Below are 25,240 nucleotides of genomic sequence, written 5' to 3' on the forward strand. Positions count from 1 at the left end.
TGGTAAATAGTAAACCATCATGTTAAGGTGTACTACTGATACATGTAAAATTTATGCGATTTTTTAAAATCAACCTTTATGTATACCCTATTACTTACGTTATATTTTACCCTATTAAAACATGTTCACTAAAATTTATCAAAACAATTACAGTTCTGTCTAAATTTATGTTCAGTCAATCAGCAGCCTTTCATCGATGGGACTAGTTCCAACTCCAGTAGACATAGTCATGGGTGGCATCTTTTGTGCAAGCTTCCTTTCATATGTGCCTCTTTCTAACGATGAAAGCAAGTATGTATTGTCTGCTAGCCAACCGATTTCCGTCTGATAAGCCGCCTTGTTTGGAATGGTATGAATCTTTATACACTCATTTTCTATCTGCAGAGAACGTTCCTTGCGATGTAGATCTTCACTCACTTCATTCAAATGCTGCTGAATCCCATTCAAGACATTTCTAGAAGATATTATATACATTCATTTTAGCTGAATACATCAGATTAAAAGGAGAGGAAAGAAATGCATATTATCAAAGTTGTATTATTTATTTATTCAACAACGGTTTTGAAAGAAATAAAAAAAAATAGTTCAGCCAGCAATAGCTGTAAAGAAGGTACCGTATGCAAAATTAGTCATTACTATTGATATGTTTCCATCATATAAATTCTACACTCATCATCGTGGAGAGTTTCCAAGAAGAAATGTAATAACCATATCGGTTGAAACAGCTTTTTTGCTTTCATTATTTCTATTATTTTTTGGACAACTGATCCTTTTTTCTTTATATTTGCTTCTATTTTTCAGACTATCAACAATATATTACATGCGTAATTACGTGCTCAGGTTAATTTGTGATTTTTCTAGAGGAAATCCCTCAAGAAAATGAGAGAAACTCCTTCCACTTCTGTTACAGACCGATTAATTAATTCTTAAAATAAAAAAAAAGTCAAAAGAACCTATAAATTTTTTCATGTTTATGGAAAAGAATCAACCCCTGGTTTTGCCAACAAAGGAAGCTCTTCATCTTCCGAGTGTGCCATGCAGTTGTCCATCTGCATTACAATCTGAAAAACAAACCTATATGACATCCTACTATAACACCCCCCCCCACCCTCATAAGACTCCAAGTTTCTTCTCAGACTTCTAATTGTCTCCCTCTGTCACTAGGAAATTTACCCAATCTTCTATGCTCGTGTTAAACGTTTTCATGCCACGTAACTTCTGGTTTGACAATTATGTGTATTAGACGTGTCTCAATACATATTAGCCAACAGCGATATTCTTCTCATTTTGAAATCTTTAATATCTGAGGAGTGGTGGTGGTTTTAGAAGTCTTAGTTGATGTATTGAAGGAACTTCTCTACAAAAAAGTCGAAATTTATCAGACAAAATATCCAACTAAGTGGTGTTGTGGAAAATATGGGATCCTTTCTCAAAATGTAGCAGAAGGATCGAAATATATGTACCTTCCATCATATTTAACAAATTGCAATAATAATGGATTGAGAAACTTTACTTTTGGTTGAATTTACATCCGAAAAATTATGAGAAGAAGACAGCTGACAAAACAATAATTATAACATATTGTAGGAGGCGAGCTATATTCTCTATTTTGTCTCAGACCTTTTTTTTTTTAAAGAGAGAAGGGACTTGTGTGGATGTTCAATTATTCCATGGATTCTATGTACAATCAACAGTGCGGTAGATATTAATTGAAATGAAGGTATTGTTTATTTCTTCTTTTTTTTTTTTATAAATGTAGTACGTAATTCAAGTTTGCCGATAGCATTTCTAAAAGTATTATGGATTACAGAGGGTTACTGGACCAACGCTTAATATCGCAAGCCTAATGATAAAATGAGGGAAATCAAATGCGGTTGCAGTAAACATCAAAAGCTAAATATTTCTAAGAATTAGTGAGCATTTCTGTTAATTAAAATAGCTTAAACGATTTAAATTAAAATATTTCAATCAACTGACGTGACATTACATCGTATTTTTTTTTTTTTTTTTACTTAAACCTTGAACTTACCTTGCATCTTTCAGTTGCTGGTTAAGAGCTTCCCTCGATTCCACAAGATGAGCAACTTCCTCTTTCAATCCTCTTGAAGTATGATCTTCACAAAGATCCATGCGGTCTCGCCACTTCCGATTCTCCAAGCGAGTATGACAGAGTTTCAAAGGTCCTCGTGTGTCGTACAATGCCGCTTCCAATTTCCGCATTTCTTCGTCCATTCTTGAATATTCCTTGGTGAGCTACGAAGTACATCTTTAATTTTATATGTGCTCTTTCAAATACATGTCCTAAGTTTCTTTTTTTTTTTTAATTAAAAATCCATAATGCTTTATTTAAACTTCTCGTTATAAATGCCAAGCTTTATGAATATAAACAAACCCTTATAACACGAATGAATATATTTTTTGTGATACAAAACTAAGATTAGCCTGGTTACTCATAATTTGTTGAATTTAACTAATAAGAGACAGAGAAGGCACTCAATTGAGCTTGTAAGTTAGTTCTGAGAAATATGTAGTTCTAGGAATTTACCGGCCTGGGAAGCAGAGGGACTGGCATTTTCGCTTTCCAAGCAATAAGCTGTCGGTTAGAATCCCACTCTGTATGTGTGGGTGGGTGGGGGTATCTATGTTAGTAAATATTTTTAGATGGGAAATGAATTTCATCCTTTTTCAGGCCTTCACTTAATTCTTGTGTGGGTGGGTGGGGGTATCTATGTTAGTAAATATTTTTAGATGGGAAATGAATTTCATCCTTTTTCAGGCCTTCACTTAATTCTTGGCCCATCCAAGGCACTACACGACAGGTTTGCAACTTATCGTGGGGGGAGGGTACAGTTAGGGTAAAATTAAGTGGAATGGGCTTCAGCAGTGAGGTATGAAAGATAGTTTTAATGAAGAAGTTATAATTGATGTGTGCAACCTAGGTAACGCAGGTGAGGGAATATGAGACGGAACATGCGTCCTTTGGTTGGAAAAGACGTAAATTCGAATCTTACCATAAGAACTTTTCAATAGTAAATGAATTAACAAGTTTCATAAGGAGGTAGCAAGGTTTTAGCACGAGCAGATAGGGCATAGGACACATACACTTAGCATTAAAAAAAAAAAAAAAACTTTAATGGGTGGAGTGGAGTTGTTAATTTATGGATTAATTAGAGTGTGGGGCAACCTCACTCGATGAGTCATGGGACTCCATGGAGGTAGATATAGCAATAATGATTATATGAATTTTAGAACTGTTAAAATATGGTGATATTTGTGTAAGTGGGTGTATAGGTCATGTATGACACTTCGCTTGTTTGTTTGGAAACACGTGGGAGTGAAGGCAATCTAGAATGCGAGGAACTTTAAAAGGGATTTCAACAGTGGTGAAAGCAGGCTTTTATCTCCATGACACTCGAGTCCTTCATGGTGTAATCAGGCAAACCTTACAGAGAACACACACACACACACACACACACACACACACACACACACACACACACACACACACACACACACACACACACACACACACACACACACATCAGATATTATTCACTGGTCGCGTAGTCTTAATTGCTTTGGCAGTAATTTCAAATACCGTAATTCCCAACAGCTGCAACAGAGTTTTCTGTATTATTTCTGTATCTATCAGCCCACTTAGCTATATACACTCATCTGTAGCTATTTCAAAGAAGGAACATAATGTAAATATTGAAGAATATATTTGTATTGTTAAGTCTGTAATTGTCTGAGATGTTTATTCTTGCAGGTACATAAACGTGTAGTTAACTATGCATAATATTCAGATTTCCCTAACTGCTCTTGCACAGCATCATATTCGAAAAGCAGCAGAGCAGTAGTCAGAACAGCGCAAGACAAATTCAAGCAGCTAATAAGAAATATTTACGGGATGATATTTAAATATTACATACTGGGTTATTTAACTTTTTTTTTTCACGTCCCAGTTCAGAAACACGTTTAAAAGGTTAGGTTCTATGATTAATTATTGTTATTTTTATTTTTTTTAATTTGGAATCTTCAGAAAGACAAGTGCTATAAACTCAAGAAGACATAAAGGTTGTCCAAAATACTTTGACAAACGTCCACGGTTTAAAGCATTGCTTCCCAAACTTCTGGATGTCAGGGCCCCCTTTGGAAAAATTAAAATATTTCACGGCCCCCTCAAAAAAATCGTAATATAGACATATATTATTGTAATATTCATTGTATTTATATTCAATACAAACATACACAGGGAATATTGCAAAAATCAAATGCAAATACAGTGGTATCTCGCTAATCCGAAACTCTTTAGTCCGAACCCTCCAGTAATCTTTCCTTTCCGTGTGATGGTGGCACCATCTAGTCCCCCCAAATTTTATCCGGGCTCCGAGAACCAGCATAGGCTGACGAATCAGACCTATGGCTAGGTCAGAATTCCTGACTGTAATCCGTGTGTGTTCATGGGACCGGTTTGTCTGCTTGCGGGATGAAAAACCCCAGATAAACTGGGGGGAAAACCCTGCTGTCCACGCCCAAGACCGGCTAACTTGGCTATGGCTGAGAAAGATCATTAAGTTCCTCGCACCGTCGACGGGAATCGAGCCCAGGACACTCCTTCCACAGGCATATGGTTGCGAAGCGCAAAGCCACTAAGCTAACCGCGCGGACCCCCTCCAGTCTTTCGAACTGCGGTTTGAAAGAAAAAAAAGTTTTATTTATTACGTATTATTATTTAGTGTACTATTATTTTTATTTAATTATTATTTTAACTATTATATATTTTATTATTATTACAGTACAGTATAACTACGGTGATACACAAAAAGCGGAAATTCAAACGTGCATAATTTGGTTAAAAATATAAATCCAGACGTTGAAATTTCACAAACAGATGTTACGGAATGGATTACAGGTAGAACCGAAACTGAATTCGAAATCAAATCAGATGCTGACATTATAATTATGACGCTACAGAATGAATTATAAGACCATGATGACAATGAAGAACTCGAAGAAAAAAAAACATGAAGAGGCAGTTGACAGTTTTAATATGTGTATGGTATGGGATAGGCAGAATGATACGCCATTCCACAAAATTTTATTGCTTATGCAGCTTCGAGAAGAAGAATTCGAAAAAAGTTTAGCTTACAAGAAGCTAAATTTAATCAAATTGCATAGTTCAGTAGAACTATGCAATTTTATTAAATCAGAATCCTCAACAATACAGGTACATACAAATTAATTTTTTTGTTTTACTAAAATAAACTTGCGTGCTGTATTATTTTTTCAGTTTTGCATTACAGGACAGTAGCTTTTTTTCTATCAGTTACTTCATTTGTTTACAGAATTAAAATGATGTACCATTAGAATCTAATTATTTTTGTCTTAAACGCTAGTATTGTTGTCTCTTGGGGGGAAATTCGCTAATCCGAACTTTTCTCCAATCCGAGCGAGCGCGGTTTTTATTAGTTCGGATTAGCGAGATACCACTGTATTACATTTTTAGCATCTTACATACACATTTGACATGGCACATTATCTCATATGTTTATATAGATAGATATATTGTTATTGTACATTTGCAGTACACGCACATGAAACGTAAAATGATTAGTAATAAAAAAAGAATTAAAAACATAAAAGAAGTTTAATAACAATTTAATGTGATGGATGTGTTTCAATACTGCTACACAAAAAGTCAATATCAGGTGAAATATTTGAAACTGCAATTCTTAGATTTCTCCTTTGAAATGAAACTTATATGAATAAGCATAGGTTAATTAATATTCATTAAGCGCCGAAATACGCAGGAAGCAAAATTTGTGAACCCGTACCGATACGTGATTTTTTTTATTAAAATATAAAAAAAAATAACAAAAAAGAAATAATAAAAATTAAATACGTTTCTTTTAAGATAAAAAAATCTACTTAGTCTTAAAATATTTTAAATTTGTTTTCATTATTTCACGGCCCTCATGAACAAAACCTACGGCTCCCAAGAGGACCGCGGCTCACAGTTTGGGAAGCGCTAGTTTAAAGGATTCGAACACCCCTTAGCCAATACGTTAAACAAATCAACAATTATGTCAAGCTTGAACCACATTGTCTCTTTCCGAATATATTGTGGGCCATGTGCATCTTGTCATGCTATGCAAAATATTTAATAGTAATGGGGGGATAAACTGGCCTTTTTTAGCATAATGTTTTATGTTTTTCTCCGTTTTTTTTTTCTCTTTTGGTTGTAGGTTTGTTATTAATTACGCGTTAAATACTTAAAGTTTTATTTTATTTTAATATTTTAGATTTATCAGTTATAATATAACTTATAAGTGATATTATGTATTTCAAAATGTACTTATGCCGTATTATAATATAAGTTACAATATAATAAAGCCGGCAAGCAGAAAGAAAGTTCACATGTGATTGATGTTCGTTAAATAGTGGAATATTAGCAGTTTTGGAATATTTGTAGATGTTTTCATACGTCAAATATTCAAGTAATTAAAATAATTCATAAAAGTAAAATTAATCCATGTGCAGGTCTTTTTCATTTATTTAGATAAAAAAAAAAGAAGTTACTTTATGTACTTATAGTCAAAGCAGAGATTTTCAAAGTTTCGAAACTTCTTACTTGAACTCAGTACTTGGAGGGAAAATAGCAAAGACGGCAAAGGTATATTGCTATATATTTTTTCAATAATGATACTTAACTCAGATGCTTTTTTTGCATACTTCAAATACTAATTAATCAAATACCCCTTACCCTTGAATAATGTCCTGGTTTGACTCATAAAATCCTTAAAGGTTGAGTACATACTAGATAAATAATCGTCCATTGTATTATAAATGCATTATTTCCCATAGCTTAGCAACCAATTCTACATCAAATGTAGAATGTAGAGGTTCGGTGTAGTAGTGGAGACGGAGAGTTGTACAGTAGGTGTCCTCCCGCGATGAGTCTTCGGACTCCTTGGAGGTGTCACGAATAATAATAATAATAATAATAATAATAATAAATGTTAGTCTGGCTCTGGCTTTGGAGTTAACTGTGTTTTTTTATATACATACATAGTTCTGCATCTCTCCACCAGAGACAGCTAATGTTTTTCCATTTTTACTTTCTGTACGTATAAAGTGATTACCTATAGTATAACATGAGGCATTCTGAGATGGTATTCTATTCTTCAAGCCTATTATTACTTGTCTGAAACTACTACTAATAATAATAATAGTAACAATAACAATAGGGAAATTTTAAAGACTTACATCCTTTTTCTGGGCAGCTAGTCTATCACGAGAATGCAAGGTTTCGTGCTGACGTATTCTTAGCGCGTATTGAGTAGCATCTCTTTGTTTCACAATGTCATTATTTGTGTCCCGGATAAGCGCCCACGAAGCATTAGTAAGCTGCATTGCTTTTGACACTTCCAACTCTGCATTGGCTCTATTTTGAACTGAGTGATCCAGCCACTGTTGTTCGCTTATAGAACTAAAGAAAAAAATAAAATAATACTTATAATAATATTTAACACAAGAAATATATATATATATATAAATACCAACTCAACAGAACATCACTATTCCTCTACAGAGGAGATGGAATCCTCCTCAATACCTTCTGATCTAAATTTCCATCACTAGAAAAATCATCCACTATTAATTGAGAATATACGTAAATTATACAGTTAAATAAGCTACATATTGAAAATCTACACAAGACGAGTTCGAAAGGAACATGTATACTGTTTCTTTATTACTTTATCTTTCTTGCGTTCTTATATAAATTATAAGAAAGAAGTTTGCTAAACAACAAGTAAATTTCTTTCTTATACGTTATATATATAACAAGATTTTTCTAGATTTTTTTACAGCTAGGTCTCACAGAGCAGTGAGTGAGTGGAACAGATTACCTTTAGGAGTAGTGAGTGCATCCAGTGTGAATGAATTTAAGGGAAGGTGTGAAAGCTGGTTGGGGTGATTTATAGTCTCCCTCGATGAGTCCTTGACTCCCTGGAGGTCTCATATAATAATAATAATAATAATAATAATAATAATAATAATAATAATAATAATAATAATATACGAGAGTCTCAATTTTAGTAATAAGGATAAAATAACTTTCCGTTCTTTTCTGCCTTTGAAATGTGTTCGTTAAAGAACTTGCACTAGTGGGATGCTTAAGGTCCTCAAATCACAGGGTAGGTGATTCAGGGAGTTGATCGATCGTATCTAAGTAGAATTTCTTCGTTGGTTTGTTTGTTTTATTAGTATGTGTTCCGCGCGGTTAGCCTAGTGGCTTTGCACTTCGCAACCATATGCCTGGGGAAGGAGTGCCCTGGATTCGATTCCCATCGCCGACGTGAGGAGCTTAGGATCTTCCTCAGCCATAGCCAAGTTAGCCGGTCTTGAGCGTGGACAGCAGGGTTTTTCCCCCCAGTTTATCTGGGGTTTTTCATCCCGCAAGCAGGCAAACTGGCCCCGTGAACACACGGATTTACAGCCATAAATACTAAACTCCCCATGAGGGGGCTCAACTCGCCCCAATAGGGAAGGGGAAGAAAAGGGAGGAAACTCCATATGAATAAATAAATAAATTAGCATGTGTTATTTCAATTTAATTTATAGAACTGTAAAGATGTGAGACATCCAATATTATAATATAAATTACAATAAAGTTCATTTAAGGACTTCAGATAATAAGTCTCCTCACCCTTCCGGGATTTCTAATGGCCAAGGTTTAAAACTGATGTGCGGAGAAACAGTAGTTAATGAAAGCTGTTTATTATCTATCTTAAGGGCTTTATCCTTGTCCTTCATGTCGGCGGTCAATATATCAAACATCTCTTTCAGTTTCACCAGATGTGTCCAGCCTTGATGGCCTCTTTCTCGTAGCTGATTACAGACAGAATCGAGCAACTTTAACTCCTGAAGGGGAAAAAAAAAATAAACTGTTAATTCACATTTTTTTAACAAAAATATTTATCATATTCACAATTGATTAATGACACTGTTCATTACTATTCCATTAGGCACAGTGGAAATAATCAGAAGAATGGATATACCATATCAGACTTACCATCTGGGAGCTTTGCATGATAGCAGGACTGGTCTTAAGAGTTATCTGAAAACTTACAGGGGATTAATGTTGCGAGGATTGCTAAAAAAACCTTGTCAACACCAACTTGAACGGAGTGATTTCTGCCATTTTCCGACAATGTTCTGTCCATGCTAATTACACCAACTCACTGTTGTTTTTCTTACTAGATATCGCTTAATGTCGTCATTGTAGGATTGGCCGGGACCATCCTAGCCACCGTAATGCGATTTATAGTTCATTTCTGTTTCATTTATTATTGATATTTTATATTAATATTCTTTAGAGCAGAAAGAATTTCTTCTTAATATTATGCTACGAGTCTATTTTATCATTTAGTTTTGACTTAATAAAAGTCGAAGCATAATATGTATTTTCTCCTATAAGACTATTTCTAAAAGAGATAGAATGCTAACCATCATATATTAAAATATAGGCTACTTAACATGGAAGGCTTTTTTTTACTCAATTTTGGCAACTGTTTATTTGAAAATTATTTTTAAATATTTAAAATAAAATGTTTTCTCATTCTTTTTATGTTAAAAAAAATAGAAAAAAATCAAGATTTGATCAAATATATTCGAAGTTGACAATTGAGTTGATCAAATATGATAAATAAGATAATATAAATAAGAAATGATCAAAAACAATGACAAAAAGGAACGTTTCTTTAGAATATTTTTATAAAGTACATCATTATGTACTAAGCGACGTAATGATGTCTACTGTACAACATAATGTTCAACACAACAATTGAACCTAGAGCCGTTTTTTTAGCTTATGTAAAGCAGATATATAATTTTGTTTCATCGAATTTTGTTCCTTTTTTTTAAAATAGTCCAATTGAAACCGCAATTGAAGTGACTCGACAGTTTATCAGAATTTCAAAGTAGTAGTAGTAGTAGTAATAGTAAAATTTAGTGTAATAGAAATTCCATTAAAATTTCATCCTACAGGACAAATTATTACTATCATTTAGAGATATTTCACAAATTTTCTAATAGAATAGAAATGGTTTAAATGAAACCACAATTTAGTTGACTAAAAAAAGATAAAAAATAAATTGGACCTTCTAAATGCTGCCAGAGTAGTTGTCGAAACTGCTTTTTCAGCACAGGTTGTAGGTTCTGCCATGGGCAAGGCCGTTTTTTTTTTTTTTTGTCTTTAAGTAGTAGATGACTTTCATTGTTCAATGTGATATAATTAAGGCCTAAGTATGAGAGACCTGAAGTGGTTTAGAAAAGTTCCATGTTCTCAAGAAAGTTCCTGGATTATACAGCCCTTAGCCCACTGACGGTAATAATACTAATAGCTTTTCAAAGGTGCGATTTACATAGAAAATTAAATAAATAAATTTTCATTAAATTATAGCTAGCAGAAGCGGAGTTATTATTCTATCATTTCGAAAAGTTTTTGCAAAATTTCTGCATTAACAAATGGTCCTGCCGAACTGAAAACTGAGATAACTGGACAAATTTTCGTAACTATTGTAAATTCCGAATTTCAGTAAAGTCTTCCTAATCAAGCTGAAGAACCACATGCACGAATCGACAAAACAAAATTTAATAGGTGCTAAGCTGCTAGGCGTCTGGTGAATCATACCTCAAATGATCAAGTGTTTTAGCTTTAGAAAAGAATATTTATTAAGAAAAAAAAAACTTTTATTTGAAAAATAAATAACACGAGAAAGAGAGAGAAACTCTTCTTCCGTCCGCTTTTGAAACAGGGAGTTTAGAAATGGTGTAGTGATCTTTTGTGTTGATCACTAAGCCACTACTAAACTCTACTATATCCCATGCTCTTATTCTATTATCATGAATCCGATCCTTTATTTACCAGTAATAAATTGTTGTAAACATCATCTTCCACCAAATCAATTTCCCGTCTTCTTTCCTGGAGATTGAGGCATTCTTTGGTTGCTTCCAGTAAAGGAATGTTCTCTACTAAAGTACGTTCAACGGCGGCTTTGGCATCCGAGAGGCCTGCAATATGATCTTTCACTTCATTCAGGGTTCTTTCCAAATTCCGATACCATTGTTCAACATCACTAATGCGATCCGAGAGTCGGAAGTTTGTATCCTAAACATGAAGTAGATAAATATAACAGTTATTTGATAATATATAGAGGTATCAATTTATATTTTTATTTATTATATATTTACAAAGCCTTGGTGGCTGAACATATCGAGCAACCGCTTGGTGACCGAATATAATTCAAATCCCTCGATGGCATGACCTACGATGATATCATAAGACAACACACAAAAGTCTCGGTGAAGGGTTCCTAAATTGTTTAATTTTTTGTACACCGATAATATTAATAGACGCTATGGTTTGTAGAAATGCCAATGAAAATCTATTTATTTATCCAGAATTGCTTTCTCTATTATAGAACATAGTATAGATCATATTCGAAGAGTAGATATAGTTATAGATAGTAGTAGGTCCAGAAATAGTTTCAATGGATGTTTATTACATTAAAATAAGTAATATTATTTTATAGTATAATAAACTTCTATAAAAAACATGATAAAGTGTAATTAAAGATAATAAATATAATAAACATATATAACATTCATAATATTCGTATGTGATTTAATAAACAGGTTTGAATTCCTATTAAATAACAAAGATCCGAGTTCCAATTAGCATTTGGGCGGCAGCATATATTTTGATGGTGTTTCGAGCCATTTTTGAGAGCTCGAAATGCAGATCCAGAAAATAGATGAAAAGTGTTTCAAGAATCACACTATTTCTGTATCAGTGACGTAATTATTTTCCCTCGAAACTCTCAATTTTGAGAAGGGGGGGGGGAATAATGGAGATCGCAATAATGTCACTGCTCTGTATCTCAGCTTTGCCTAGGGGGGGAAAAATGTGAAAACCTTTTTGGTGTTTACTAGTTTAAATTAAATAAAAATACTTAAAATTTTTAATGGATATCGGTTGGAAGCAAATTAGAATGTTTATTACGCCCGTCAGTGGCACACTCAGGATTTAATTTTGGGGGAAGCCGAGTTGAACGGATAAAAATATTTTTAGCGCTCGGTCCGCCCGAGCACTACTTCGTTCGCCTTCGTTCACAGCAGCCGTGATTCCCGAGAGCTATAGGGTATTCCCACCTTATGTGATCGCTAATTCATAAGGAGTACAGACATAAAAGACGCGACACAACATAAATTAAAAAATTAATTTTAATGAGGAAAAGATTTTTGGAAAATTTTCTAGTGTTTTTTTTTTTTTTTTTTCCTTTTTATTTGGGGGTGACAGGGCCCTTTTCGCCCTCCTCTGGGTGCGCCACTGACGCTCACACACATAACAAACAGGTCTGGCAGTGGAACTTCAAAAATGAACCAGCTAAAAGTGAACATAAGGGTGCTTCAGGATCTGTCTTCTGTTACTTCCACGTTACGACTACGCATACCACGAGTCCTGACAACATTTTATAAACAGCTTATTAAATTAACCGTTTAGAAAATGTTGATCCTTATTCCACCTCTCTGTGCTCATTATGGTAGGCAATATTTAAGTCAGTGCAACGAGAATTTAGACGAACCTTTCAAACTGATTCACATAAGATAACAAGAGGCGATATAATCAGTTTAAAGAAACTGAGAAGTCAATGCTGAGAAATAAGTATACAGGGCGCTGGAGAGCTTTGGATGTCCATTTACGGAATAAGCAGGTTGGGGGGGGGGGTTAATAATAAAAAAGACACGCAACGGTTACTTCGGAAATGTTGCAGCGTACATGGCAAGGGTATGATAAGTAATAGGTTGGATGCCGAACTGTACATAAGCATTGAACTTGTTCATCTGAAATTAAAATAAAAAAATAATGTACTCCAATAGATCTGTCATTCATGATATTTGCTCCTGCTGCATCTTAATTCTTTCAATAAAGATCTGAAATTAAACACTTAAAAGAAAGGGTTCTTTTGTGGAAATGTTGTATTATTGTTAAGAATCACACGATTTCAAATACAGTAACATCCGAAGTTGTGGGAGGGTTCTGCTACCTTAGAGTTGGTTAAGAGATAGATTTCTGGAATGTTCCAAAATATATGCAACAAAGCATTATAACATTTTTAACAAAGAGTTTATAATAAGAAAATTTTGGCATAATTTCAAAAATTTCCTTAATTTATAGATTTTTCAGAGATTCATACTACAATGCCAGCCAAGAAACTTCAAAATTACGAACCCGGTCTAAAACTTTTATGTGTTTACTGTTTGCATATTTCCCACAATTTGTGCAACACTACGAAGTATGTTTCAGCATCCACTGGGTACTTTTTATGTAAGTCATCAGAAAATCAGCGCTCACAGAAGATATATATATATATATATATATATAATATATATATATATTATATATATATATAATATATATATATTATATATATATATGTAATAGATATATATTATATAATATATATAATTCATTTTTCTTTAGAAAAATGAATTCCGAAGGAATATATACTTCATTTTAATGACAAAAATATTTTTCCGTGGTAAAACACAATTGCAGTATAGTTAACATTATTTCCGTTAAAACTTAGCAGATCGGCAATAGGATATTCGATCAATTGTTTGAGAAGTATTATCCTGTACAACTAGAGTAAAAAACAAATAAACAAATAAAGTGATTATTGAAACGTCTGCTTCTTTCAGGAAGATTAAAATTGAAGGGAAAGAAAATATTCGCAATTCCAGTATATACAAATAAAGGAAATTTTGAAAATCGATTTTATATTGAACCTTCAGTTGTCAGAAATGACAACTGAAAGTCTCTATAGAAAAGGAAAATCTTACCCATAGAAAAAGGAATAAAATCCTGGTTTAATTATGATTAAAAAATGAGGTTTATCTTCATCGAAGTTGTAAAACTTAAGCTGAATTTACGTTGAAAAGGCGAGAAGATCAATTATCTGCAAATTAAAGTTCATTTTATTTTTCTAGCAACATGTGCGTTACTTACTCTTAGTTTCCATGATATCGTATTTCTTGTATCGCTTCGTAACTGCTTTCCCTCTTGCCTTACACTGTTGGCAGTTATATTTCTGAACTTCGTGATTTTATTCAGCGCTTCATTGTAGGACTGCCAGGCATCCCAGGTGTAATGCATCAAAGGTTTTTCTAAGTATGTACTTCTCATGATGACTACCTAAACACATTAAAATCATAGTTATTCATAATTTAAAAACTGCCGACTTATAGATTTAAAATAAAATTTTATTTCATTATTATTATTTTGTTAAAAATATATATATTTTTTTTAAAAAATCCAGAATTGCATATGTACTGATTAGGGATTTTACTACAACCATGAACTTTCATTGCTCGTAGAATATTTATAAGACTTTACAAATAATGGTTTAGTTAGCCGATCTCATACAGAAATGCTATGGTTTTTACTCTCCGAAATTAGGATTTTTTCATCCCGCAAATCAAACAGAATTCATGCAATTTACAGACAGGAAAGAAAAAAAAAAAATTACAGCCAATAGCAATACGTTGGTTTAATGGTGATGTACCTGCCCCTCTAGACCAGACGCTAATTACTTTTAATTATAATTACCTCAGTATGGTAGATGCAGCATAGGGAGGTAGAAGTGTTTTTTTTTTTCTTTCCTTTTTTTTTGTTTCTCGAAACTCGATTTTTCATTCTGCATACAAGAAAATCGGCCATGAGAACACACGCAATTTACAGATAAAAATATTATTGTTGGTGGTGGTAGGCGGTAGATGGCGTTGTGTGTTGATGGTAGTAGTGTTGTATGTAGTTGGAAGATTAGGTAGTGGAGATAGTGAGTTGTGTGAAGTTGGAAGATTTAGTAGTAGGGGAGACGTGAGAGGTGTGCAGTGGAGTAAAGTATTTCCCAGGATGAGTCCTTGGAGGAGTCACCTAATAATAAAAGTAAGGAATGTCTTTTCAGTTCATCCCACAAATCATGAGTTGTACTAAGATTGAAGCAAACTTAAGGTAAACAAGAGATGAAAACTAAAGGTCGTTTTCATCTCTTGACCTCAAATTTTCGATATGATGGATGATATCAAAATATCAAGTAGAATTATGGATCTACCAAATATCTAAATGACAATTGTGTTTTATTTATTTTTTTATATCAATCTCGCATACAAGTAAAAAAAAATAGCTGGTTGCTTTCACAGAAGAAAGTGATATGAGAAAGACTGTTCCAAAGAACAGTAAAAGAAATGTAAGATGAGGATGAGAAGTTGGTACGATGATTTGAGTTATAATTAGAGGAAAATCGAGACGGGGTGGCTATGTGGTTAGTTCGATGAAAGAGCATCCATAAAAATATAAGAAAGCAATTAGAGGAGTCACTGAGAGAGAAAGAGGAGAGAGTATCATTTAGTAAGTGGAGTGTAATCTTTTGGATACTATCGAGCATTCTAAGGGAGGTGTGGATGCACTTACTTAGGCTCTGTGCACAAACGTTAGAACAATATTCTAACGTTGGGCGGATTTGGGATTTATAAAATGGGAGTTGTACAGAAAAGGAATGTTTTAAGTAAAAAAAGAATATCAAGTTTCTTAGAGGATAATGGGGCTACTATGGATGTGATGCGTTATTTCACGTTAATCTAGACGTGAAAGTCAACCTAAAAAACGAAAAATGTTCTTGACTGACAATAGGAGCATTATCAGAAATAAGGGGAATGGAAGTATGATCCTTCTTTCGAGAAATAACAGGACCGTGTCTTGAAAAGAATGAAATTCACTAGTTACCTTCACTCCACTTGACAATGGTGAAGAGATCACTTTTTGGGGGGCATTCTTTATTGAAATCAATCTTCAGATGAAAAGATCGAAACCTTATAATAATAGGCTATTATGCTGTGGGAAGACAAAAGGTTAGATAAGACAGGAATTCTGCTCTAAGCTGTCAACTTGGAGTTCACCACACTTCAGCCTCCTCCAACACACACACACACACACACACACACACACACACACACACACACACACACACACACATAAAATATATTTTAACTTTTCAGAACTTATAGTACACTTACGTGTCATACATAATAGACATTTAAGAAGGAAATGTGTCATACAATAACCGAATTTCAACAACTCAAGTTTTCGTTAATATTCCTTCCATCATAACTATATCGCTGACACATTACATGTCAACTGAAAATGATATCTTTGACTGGAGGAATATGCAAAGTATACTCAGCAGTTGCAAACGCGCCTTATTGGTCATAGCGGCCCACTATTCTGTTTACGGATAATTAAATTCATAAAGTTGTCATTCCAGTGTGGATAAAATTTCAAAGGATTCTTGAATTGATTTTCTTTTTTTCTGAATGATTCCGGGAGGAATACAGAGGCATCGCCATCATGTAATGAAACTGCAAAAGCAGCGGGAGCCCTGAAAGGTGCAGGTCTCCAAAACTCCAATGAAAGCTTGTTATTACTGGGAAAGGGAATCAAAAATCGCAGTTAAGCTACAGGAGAGGCTCGTTCATAAATTATATAATATTATGTAACGCTGCTTTTCAGATTTTTATACTTTTTCCTTTTCATCAAAAATAAATAAATAATCCAACTGGTAAAAATAAATATATAAATATACACTGAGCAACTAAAACCTCGACTTTTAATGGTGTGTGTGGGGGGGGGGGATCGTTGATTTTACATTATCACATGTGGAAATTACTTTAAATGGAGTGATATGATATCGACAAATCGTTGTGAATTTATCCTCCTATGCTATGCCCTTATTATATAAATTCCGAAAAGAAAAGTGACCTCTAAATTTATACTGCAAATATCATTTTGAATATATACCAATCAATGTATTATTGCATTTAGTCCCTTAAGATCGGTGAAACTGCTATAAGGTCAACGCTCTTTATTAACATTTATAATATTTAATATCTGGAACAGGGGCGGCTCGTGCATGGGCACTACAGAACTGCAGCACACCCAATTTTTCTCCAATATAAATATATTTATTGATTTATTTGTATTTGCTTGTAATATTTCATTTTATCATCAACAATCCTATACAATTCTCTTATTTTGTATAAAAAATAATAAAAATCCATCTTGTAGCACTTAGGAGGGAAGGACGCTAACAGCACTGTTTTTACCACAGTGTAATATTGTTACGCCCGCAAGCATATGCACGTCATAGTGAGATGCGCGCTATTAGCGTAATGCGGCACTGCACGTCGCGCAGTTCCACTGTTGTTTATATGCAGTTTGCACCAGTAGCAGATGTTCGTAGTGCTTATAGTGTTTACTCCGTCTCTTTAAATATTTGGACATCACAATTAAAGGATTTAATTGTAATGTCCAAAAATTATAAATACATTCCTTTAATTACAATTAAAGGAATGGATTTTATTTTTAAGTAATTTTGAATTATACTAAACTGTATAATTTTAGCGATAATAAACATATTTTTTCATGTTTAATTATTTTTTTAACCATAATTTTGATATTTTATCCAATGTATATTTCGAAAGTTGCAGCACCCCATGATTTCAAGCCACGAGCCGCCACTGATCTGGAAATAAATTATTAAGTATGTGACTATATACTTAATAATAAATATATTAGAGAAAATATTAAATCATTCTTTAATGAATTATTTCGGTCTATGCTTGATTATGGCAAATCCAAATACGTTGTGAATTCTGTATTACGATTCCATTCAGCTGATTGATAAAATAAGTTCATTACTTATAAGAAAATGGCTTTCATTTTCAATTAGTTTCATGTACAGAAATGATCTTGCTTAGTTACAATTTATTTCATGCGCAAGTTATTAAAACTACATCTTTGTTTTTCTGCAACAAGATGTTCCGTTCTAAAATTATTTACTAACAAAATATATCTATTTTAATGTCTTTAATACATTATCTTATTTGTTGTGGAATGAAATTTCAAAATGCGTATGCTTTAATTTACAGTTCATCTTACCTTTATTGTATTTTATTAGGAAAATATACCTCCGCAAATATATTTCGTATATTTTTATAAAATAATCTGGCCACCGATGCAACCATCAACTGCTACTCGCCCTCCCGTTGCAATAGGATAGAAACAATCACACAAAAAATACAAATGTGTTTCTATGGCAACACGTTTTGTATATATACAAAAGCAACTAGATGGCGATATCGTCGTAAGCAGGAAAGGGAAAAAATTGATAATTTGATGACGTGCATTGTTTGAATTAATATTTTCGTCTGTCATACTTAAACATCACAGAAAGAAAATCAGTAAGAAAAATTATGTACAGACTTCTGGACACAAAATCTAGTTGTCATTTAAGTAGTGCAATATCTAAATATTTTAGGTATTGCATAAGGTCCTCCGGGCATTTTCGAAACGTTATAGTTTCAATATATTTGGCTGAAAAAAAAAAAGGACGGATATTTAATACCCTTTCTTTAAATAGTATAAAAAGCTATAATTTTAGGGTATATCGCTTGTGGTTTTGTAACCATATTATTATTACATGATATCTTCATGGAGTCCGAGATCATCATGATTCTACACCACGCGATTCACCGTTAACGCTACACAATCAACCACCAACTGAACAATATTTTTGTCTGTTAATTAAGTAATCTTTCTAGTCTATTTGCGTGTTTGTGGGACGAAAAACCGGAGTTTCGGAGATAAAAAACTCTTCTGCTTATATATGTGATCGTTTATCTAGCCATCACTTGAAAAAGAAGAAAAACTAATAATAAAGATTCCTCTCGTCATGAAGAGAATCAACCTCTCGCCTTTTCCAATCGTAGATGACATTTTGCATTGTTCTTTTGAACTGCACTACGGATATGCTAAATCTCAAACATCAGACAACCAAAATGCATATCAAATTAGTCCTTATATAGAAAAAAATAAAGAAATATAGAAAATAATATCCTCCCCCTTCTCCATGTTTCAAAGAATATCTAAATACACAAACTTCGGATTAGATTTATTTCTATTTTTGCAATTGATATGGTGGATATAATCATGATCTGATATTAGGAAATAAATCCATAACTAGAATTGCTTCTGTTCTACAGTTTGTGAAGATTTTAAGATTTTGTTAAAATGATTCTCTGGTTTCCTGTGTAGCCTTCTGCACACATTTCTTAAGGTAGAATGCATGCCCGTTAGAAGGAAGCTCATTATAGGTTCTAATCCCTGACTGTGGGAACTTTAGCAAGTTCAAGAGCAATTGATCTTTGGCATGTAGGGATTTTCCTGCAGGAAAGTCAGGTTTTTAACCCCATATCTCCACAGAATATACTATTTCAGATAACAGTACATCTTAGGGTTTAGGACCACAAAGTGGCAGTAGCTGTCTGCAAACTCTCTCTCCCCAATGCATCAAAAACCTTCTATAACCATGACCTCTACTTTCAGTGATAGCTAAAATTCCTGATTTTCCTCAGTTTGTTGAAAAGTTAGGTAGTAAAAAGCTCAGCTTATTCCATATGGAGAATAAAAAGCATTCCAGAATCTGTTATATCATAATCATCATCAAATTCCTGACATGTACCCTCAGTACATTGGCCATGAGGCCAAATAGAGAACACATCATCTACATATCTTAGCCAGATAGAAGGTTTCTGTTTCTGATAGTGTTTCTGATAGAAGGTTCGAAAAACGAGCCATAGACTCAGCCCTACTCAAACCTTCTATCTGGCTAAGATATGTAGATGATGTGTTCTCTATTTGGCCTCATGGCCAAGACATGTTAGACTCCTTCCTCAGTCATCTCAATAGCCTACATCCAAGAATCCAGTTTACTATGGAAAAGGAAAAGAACAATTGTTTACCCTTCCTAGACACCTTGGTCACACGCCTGCCTAATGATACACTTGCCTTCACTGTATACAGAAACCCCCCACACACAGGCAGATACATTCACAAACTCTCCCACCACCACCCCTCGCAACAATATGGCATCATTAAAACTCTTACCAAGAGAGCCCACAATCTTTGTTCCAGTGGAACCGCCCTCACTACTGAGCTTAACCACATACACAGAACTTTCCTCTCCAATGGCTACAGCGAACACAGTATCAAAAAAATAATCAATTCCTCCCCCATTCTCTGTCCCTCTCGTCAACAAGATTTTAAAAATGCCATCACCATACCCTACATCTGTGGCACTTCGGCAGTATAACCTACACACAGCATATAAGCCCTACCGCAAACTTGCTATCCTTATCCGTTCTACGAAAGATCAGCTCCCTCCTCTCTCTCTCTCTCTCTGCCTGGAGTTTACAAAGTACCCTGTTCCTGTAAGCTTGCGTACCTTGGACAGACAGGCAGATCAGCATCCATCCGCATGGAGGAACACAAGTCGTACATCGTTAAACACAACTATGGCCATTCAGGCTTGGCTGACCATGTTTTGGACACCACCCACAGAGTATCATGGAAGAAAATCACCATGCTCCACCACAGCAAATTCAAGAAAGAGAGACTTTTCTTAGAAGCAGCAGCAGCTCTCAGAAACCAACTAAATCTTAATAAATATGGTTGCATTAAGCTTCCAAAGATTTGGGAAACACTCATCACCAGAGGTCCCACTTTACATTCCAGGCCACCTACTACCGCCCTTATAGGGCGCTCCACCTAGATAGGATTTTAATGTCACCCACGTGGTTGGGCTTAGTATTGTAAGTTTTTGTGTGCATCTTACATTAATTGTTTTTGTAATCCCCGTAGATGTTCTAGTGACTAGGACGAAATATAGGAAGTATTAAATTCTATTTTAATTATTTTTGAGTGTTGTAAAAAATCCATTAAACCTCCAACATAACGGACAGGAATGAGTACTGCTCAATGATATCAGATGAATTGCAGCCAACAAGAATAGAAGTTAGTAAGGCAGATGGCAGTTCTTTGGAGCTAATCTGGTTTGAGATTGAGGCCAATAGGACAAAACATAAGATAGGCCAGGGATGATGTACAAGATATACATCATCAGATCAGTACAATGGGTGCAAGTCGAGTAATTATTATGGGAGACTTCAACTTTTGAGAAATAGACAGGAAGGAGTAAAGATCACATGGAAGGAAATGGAATTTATACACTTACTGAGAGAGAATTAGTTGAAGCAGGATGTGATAAAGGGAACTCAGGGAATGAGAGTGTTGACACTTGTTATAGGGTCAGAACACCTGTACATAACTAAGGTGGCAACAGTGCCTTCAATTGGAGACAGTGATCATGTGGTCCTGACTTGGGAGGTAGCAAAACATGTGGAAATTCCAGTTAAAAAGGAGTATATGTGGAACTATAAAGCAAGTGATTATAATACACTTAGGATACAACTTGAAGCAGTACCACGGCATAAAGATCTGCAAGGGAAGGAGGTTCATGGTGAATGGGGGATAGTCAAGGGATATCTGGAAGAAGCAATATCACACTATATATTCAAGATCAGGATGGGAAATCGGCTAGGAATTATATGAATGAGTAGTATAATTATGCATGAGCTTCAAAAAAAAAAAAGTTTTTTTTTTTTTTTAATAAAACACATGGCAATTATAATTATTCAAATAATTTATTTCAATCGATATACTCTCCCTCAGCTTCGATACAGCGTTTGGCACTGTCAATTAATTCGTTAAATGAGTTTTTTATATCGGTTTTTGGGATACTGTTGAGGGTTGTGGTTACTACCGCTTGAACGTTTTCAATGGTGTCATATCACTTTCCTTTCATTGGCAAATGAAGCCGGGGGAAGAGAAAGAAGTCGCAGGGTGCTAAATCAGGTGAATACGTCGAGTGATTCAACACACAAATTTGGTTTTTGCTCAAAAACTAACTCAACGTTCGAATGATGAGATGGTGCATTATCGTGCAAAAGTGACGAGCTGCCTGCATCACGATATTCATGCCGTACGCGACGAATTCTCGCTATCAATCACTTCAAAACTTTAAGATAAAACTCACCATTGACCGGCCAGGCAGAATGAATTCTTTGTGGATAGTGCCCTTGTAATCGCAGAAGCAAATCAGCATTGTCTTTACTTTTGACTTCTCCAAGAGACTTTTTTTCGAATGCCCCTCTTCTGGTGGTCTCCACTCAGTACTCTGGCGCTTTGTTTCGAGCTCATACTCAAAACACCACGTTTCGTCACCAGTAACGATTGTTTCAAGGAAGTTTGAATCCTTAGGAGCGGTTTTAATGAGGTCCTTGCAGTGTTCAATTCGATACATTTTTTGGTCGTCGGTCAACTTGTGGGGAACAAATCACAAATTCAATTTACGAAGGCCCAAACTCTTGGTCAAAATGTTGTGCACAGTTGATTTTGGAATCCCCAATTCATCTTCAATCAATCTCACTGACGGTTTCAAGTTTTCTTTAATGAAATCACAAATCACGCACTTTTTTGGATGTTAACTTCGCTCAGTCCAGCCTGGCTTTTCGTCGTCCTCAAGTGTCTCATGACCACTTTGAAATTGCTTAAACCACTCGTAAAGTTGAGTAAGGGATAAGCATTCATCACCATATGCTTTTTGAAACATTTGATGCATTTTGGTAAAACCTTTACCAAGTTTAACACAAAAGTCAATCGCAGCTTTCTGTTTGAAACTCATTTTCCGACCATTCGTCAAACCACACTATCACTCATGGCACTATAACTCTAATGAAACAAATGTCATAAATAGTTGATACAACACTAATGAAAATTGCCGCTTTCGACAACGAAAAGATACATCATGTGGCGCCACTAATTTCTTCTATTTTCGAAAAGTTCGGTTTCTTTTTGGACAGAGGATATATAAGAAGAAATTTGACCAGCTAACTCATGAACAGTATAAGGGATCAGGTAAGAAAGGTTACCAGTATGGTAAGGAAGGCAAAATCAGATTATGAGAAATAATTAGCTGAGCCAGCAAGAGAAATCCTATGGCGCTCTTTCTAAGGGGTAAGAATGATAATGGAAGTATAACTTAAATGAGTGCTGACGATAGAGAGATAACAGGGGCAGATGAAATTGTTGAGCTAAGTGACCACTTTGCAAAGGTATATCATCCAAGTGAGGATATTGTTATGGCAGAGGTGACAGGGACTGAAGTGAGAACACAGGCTCTTGAATTGGAGGCACTTAAGATATTGCAGAATCTGAATGCAAATACTGCAGTGGGATTGGATTGACATTGGCCAAAATATATTTATATAAGGTAGATGGCTTGCATCGAAATGAATCCAGTGTCAGAAGTTTTGAGAAAGCGTTGTTCAGTGAGAGTTCAGAAGTGCAAAAGTTAGGGAAACTAGAATGTTTCAGGGGTGGGGAGGAAAGTGAGTGTGGGTCCATGCAACCTAGAGATTTTAAGTGGGAGAGTGATCACATGATGCAAAATGTAGCACCCTAAGTAATTTCTGTTACTTAGCTTTAATTAGCTAAGTAACACAATCTGTAAAGGAGGTTGTGGGATGAAGCAGAGTATTGCAGTTTATGTATACTTAAGCCAGAAGTAATCAAAATAAGGCTGAGGAGTTTTTGGCATTGGTTAGCACGACTTAGCCAAAAGGCATGGCTATTAGAGACATGGTTGACTGAGGATGATATGATCACATGAATGGAATGAAAGGGATATAATATCTTCAAAGAGGACAGAAAAAACAGGATGGAGGGAGGGGTTTTGCTAATGATAGCAGAGCAATTAAAGACAAGAGTAGAAGTCAGGGGGAACAGTGATTCAGAGGGCAGTTCATTTGAGGCTATCTTGTGCGAGATACAGGCCAACAGGACTATTTATCTAACTGATTGCTGCTATAATCCAGTGGTTATAAGAGAGAATGTAGATGACATGCACTTGCAAATTAGCATGATGAGTACAGGTCGAGTAATTATTATGGGAGATTTCAACTATGGAACAGACTGGGAGGAGGAATGTCACAGGCAGGGAAGGCAATGGAATTTATACAGCTGCTGAGAAATGATTACTTGAGGCAGCATGAAATGGAGGAGACATGAGGTTCAAGAGTGCTGGATCTGATCATTGCATCAGAGAACTTAACACTAACCAATCTAGCTATGCTGCATCAATTTGAAGAAAGTGATCATATAGTCTTGACATGGGAGATTGCCCTACTTGCAAAATATTCTATTAAGAAGGCATATATGTGGGATTACAAAGCAGGTGATTATGACCCACTGAGAAGACGGCTTTCAGAGAGCAATGGCATAAGAATTGGAAGGGGGGAGATGTTGGTGGTGCACAGGAAATGGTCAAGGTATGTTTTGAATTTCAAGACTGTGTAGAACAAGGAAGTTATCCTCCTGATCTCATTTTTAATGTTGATGAGACTGGGCTCTACTGGGAAAAAATTGCCATCATGCACCTTCATTTCCTGTGAAGAATGTTCCGTTCCAGGTTTTAAAGCTGCAAAAGATAGACTTACGCTTTTGTTAGGTGCAAATGTCTCCAGAGCTTTGAAGTTTAAACCAATGTTGGTATACCATTCACAGACACCACACACCTTCAAGGATCTAAAAGCCATGCTGCCAGTCTATTGGAAATGGAACAAGAAAGCTTGGATTACACAAGACATTTTTATAGATTGGTACACAAATTATTTTTGTCCTACTGTGCTTCGCTTCTGTAAAGAAAATGATTTGCCAGGCCAAGGCATTGCTTCTGATTGTTCTGATTGAAGACTATTGGCAGTCATTCGATATTTTGAAGGGCATTAACAACATCAAGGCAGCTTGGAACAAAGTGTCAGCAAAGTGTTTAAAAGGAACATGGCAAAAACTTCTTCAAGCATTTATGCACGACTTCAAGGAATTAGAGCAAGAGGAGAATGTTATTGAAGATGTTACCAAGCTTTGCTCGAGAGGTGGGATTGGATGATATTACAGCTGAAGATGTGACAGACGTCTTAGAGAGCTACGATAAACCGCTTTCCAATGAAGACTTAAAAGAATTAGCTGAACAATTAAGTCAACATCAAAAGGAGGAGAAAGAAAACGAAGAAGGTCCCCTGAGAGATATAAAAACGGCCGATTTACAGCTTATCCTTGTAAACATAGAGACATCGACTGATGAACTCTGCGAAATGGATCACGATTGGGAATGGAGTGCAAACATAAAAATAAGTGTAATCGCATCTATTCGCCCTT

General features: G+C 35.0%; 1 protein-coding gene across 1 annotated transcript; it reads right to left on the reverse strand.

Moving 5' to 3' along the window:
• Positions 1-18,156, reverse strand: LOC150100985 (tektin-B1). Its single transcript, XM_090402069.1, has 7 exons — positions 18,065-18,156; positions 14,078-14,263; positions 10,934-11,176; positions 8,714-8,928; positions 7,270-7,492; positions 2,030-2,253; positions 1-454 (listed from the first exon to the last, which is right to left on the reverse strand). Exons 2-7 carry the CDS (start codon positions 14,252-14,254, stop codon positions 172-174), a joined length of 1,365 nt encoding a protein of 454 aa, XP_090258195.1. The 5' UTR covers positions 14,255-14,263; positions 18,065-18,156; the 3' UTR covers positions 1-171.
• Between the last annotated feature and the right edge of the window lie 7,084 nt (positions 18,157-25,240).

This window comes from Typopeltis vanoorti, chromosome 12 (assembly GCF_054136105.1).
Source record: "Typopeltis vanoorti isolate ZY-2024b chromosome 12, IOZ_Tvanoo_1.0, whole genome shotgun sequence".
NCBI lineage: Eukaryota > Metazoa > Arthropoda > Arachnida > Uropygi > Thelyphonidae > Typopeltis > Typopeltis vanoorti.

Excerpts from the sequence above, each read along its gene's own strand:
- LOC150100985 (XM_090402069.1), bottom strand. The coding sequence starts at position 14,254 with ATGAGAAGTACATACTTAGAAAAACCTTTGATGCATTACACCTGGGAT. Across the intron at positions 7,493-8,713 it reads CCATTAGAAATCCCGGAAGG|TTCTATAAGCGAACAACAGT; the intron begins GTGAGGAGACTT and ends TTTTTTCTTTAG. Across the intron at positions 2,254-7,269 it reads TAGCTGCCCAGAAAAAGGAT|CTCACCAAGGAATATTCAAG; the intron begins GTAAGTCTTTAA and ends TGTACTTCGTAG.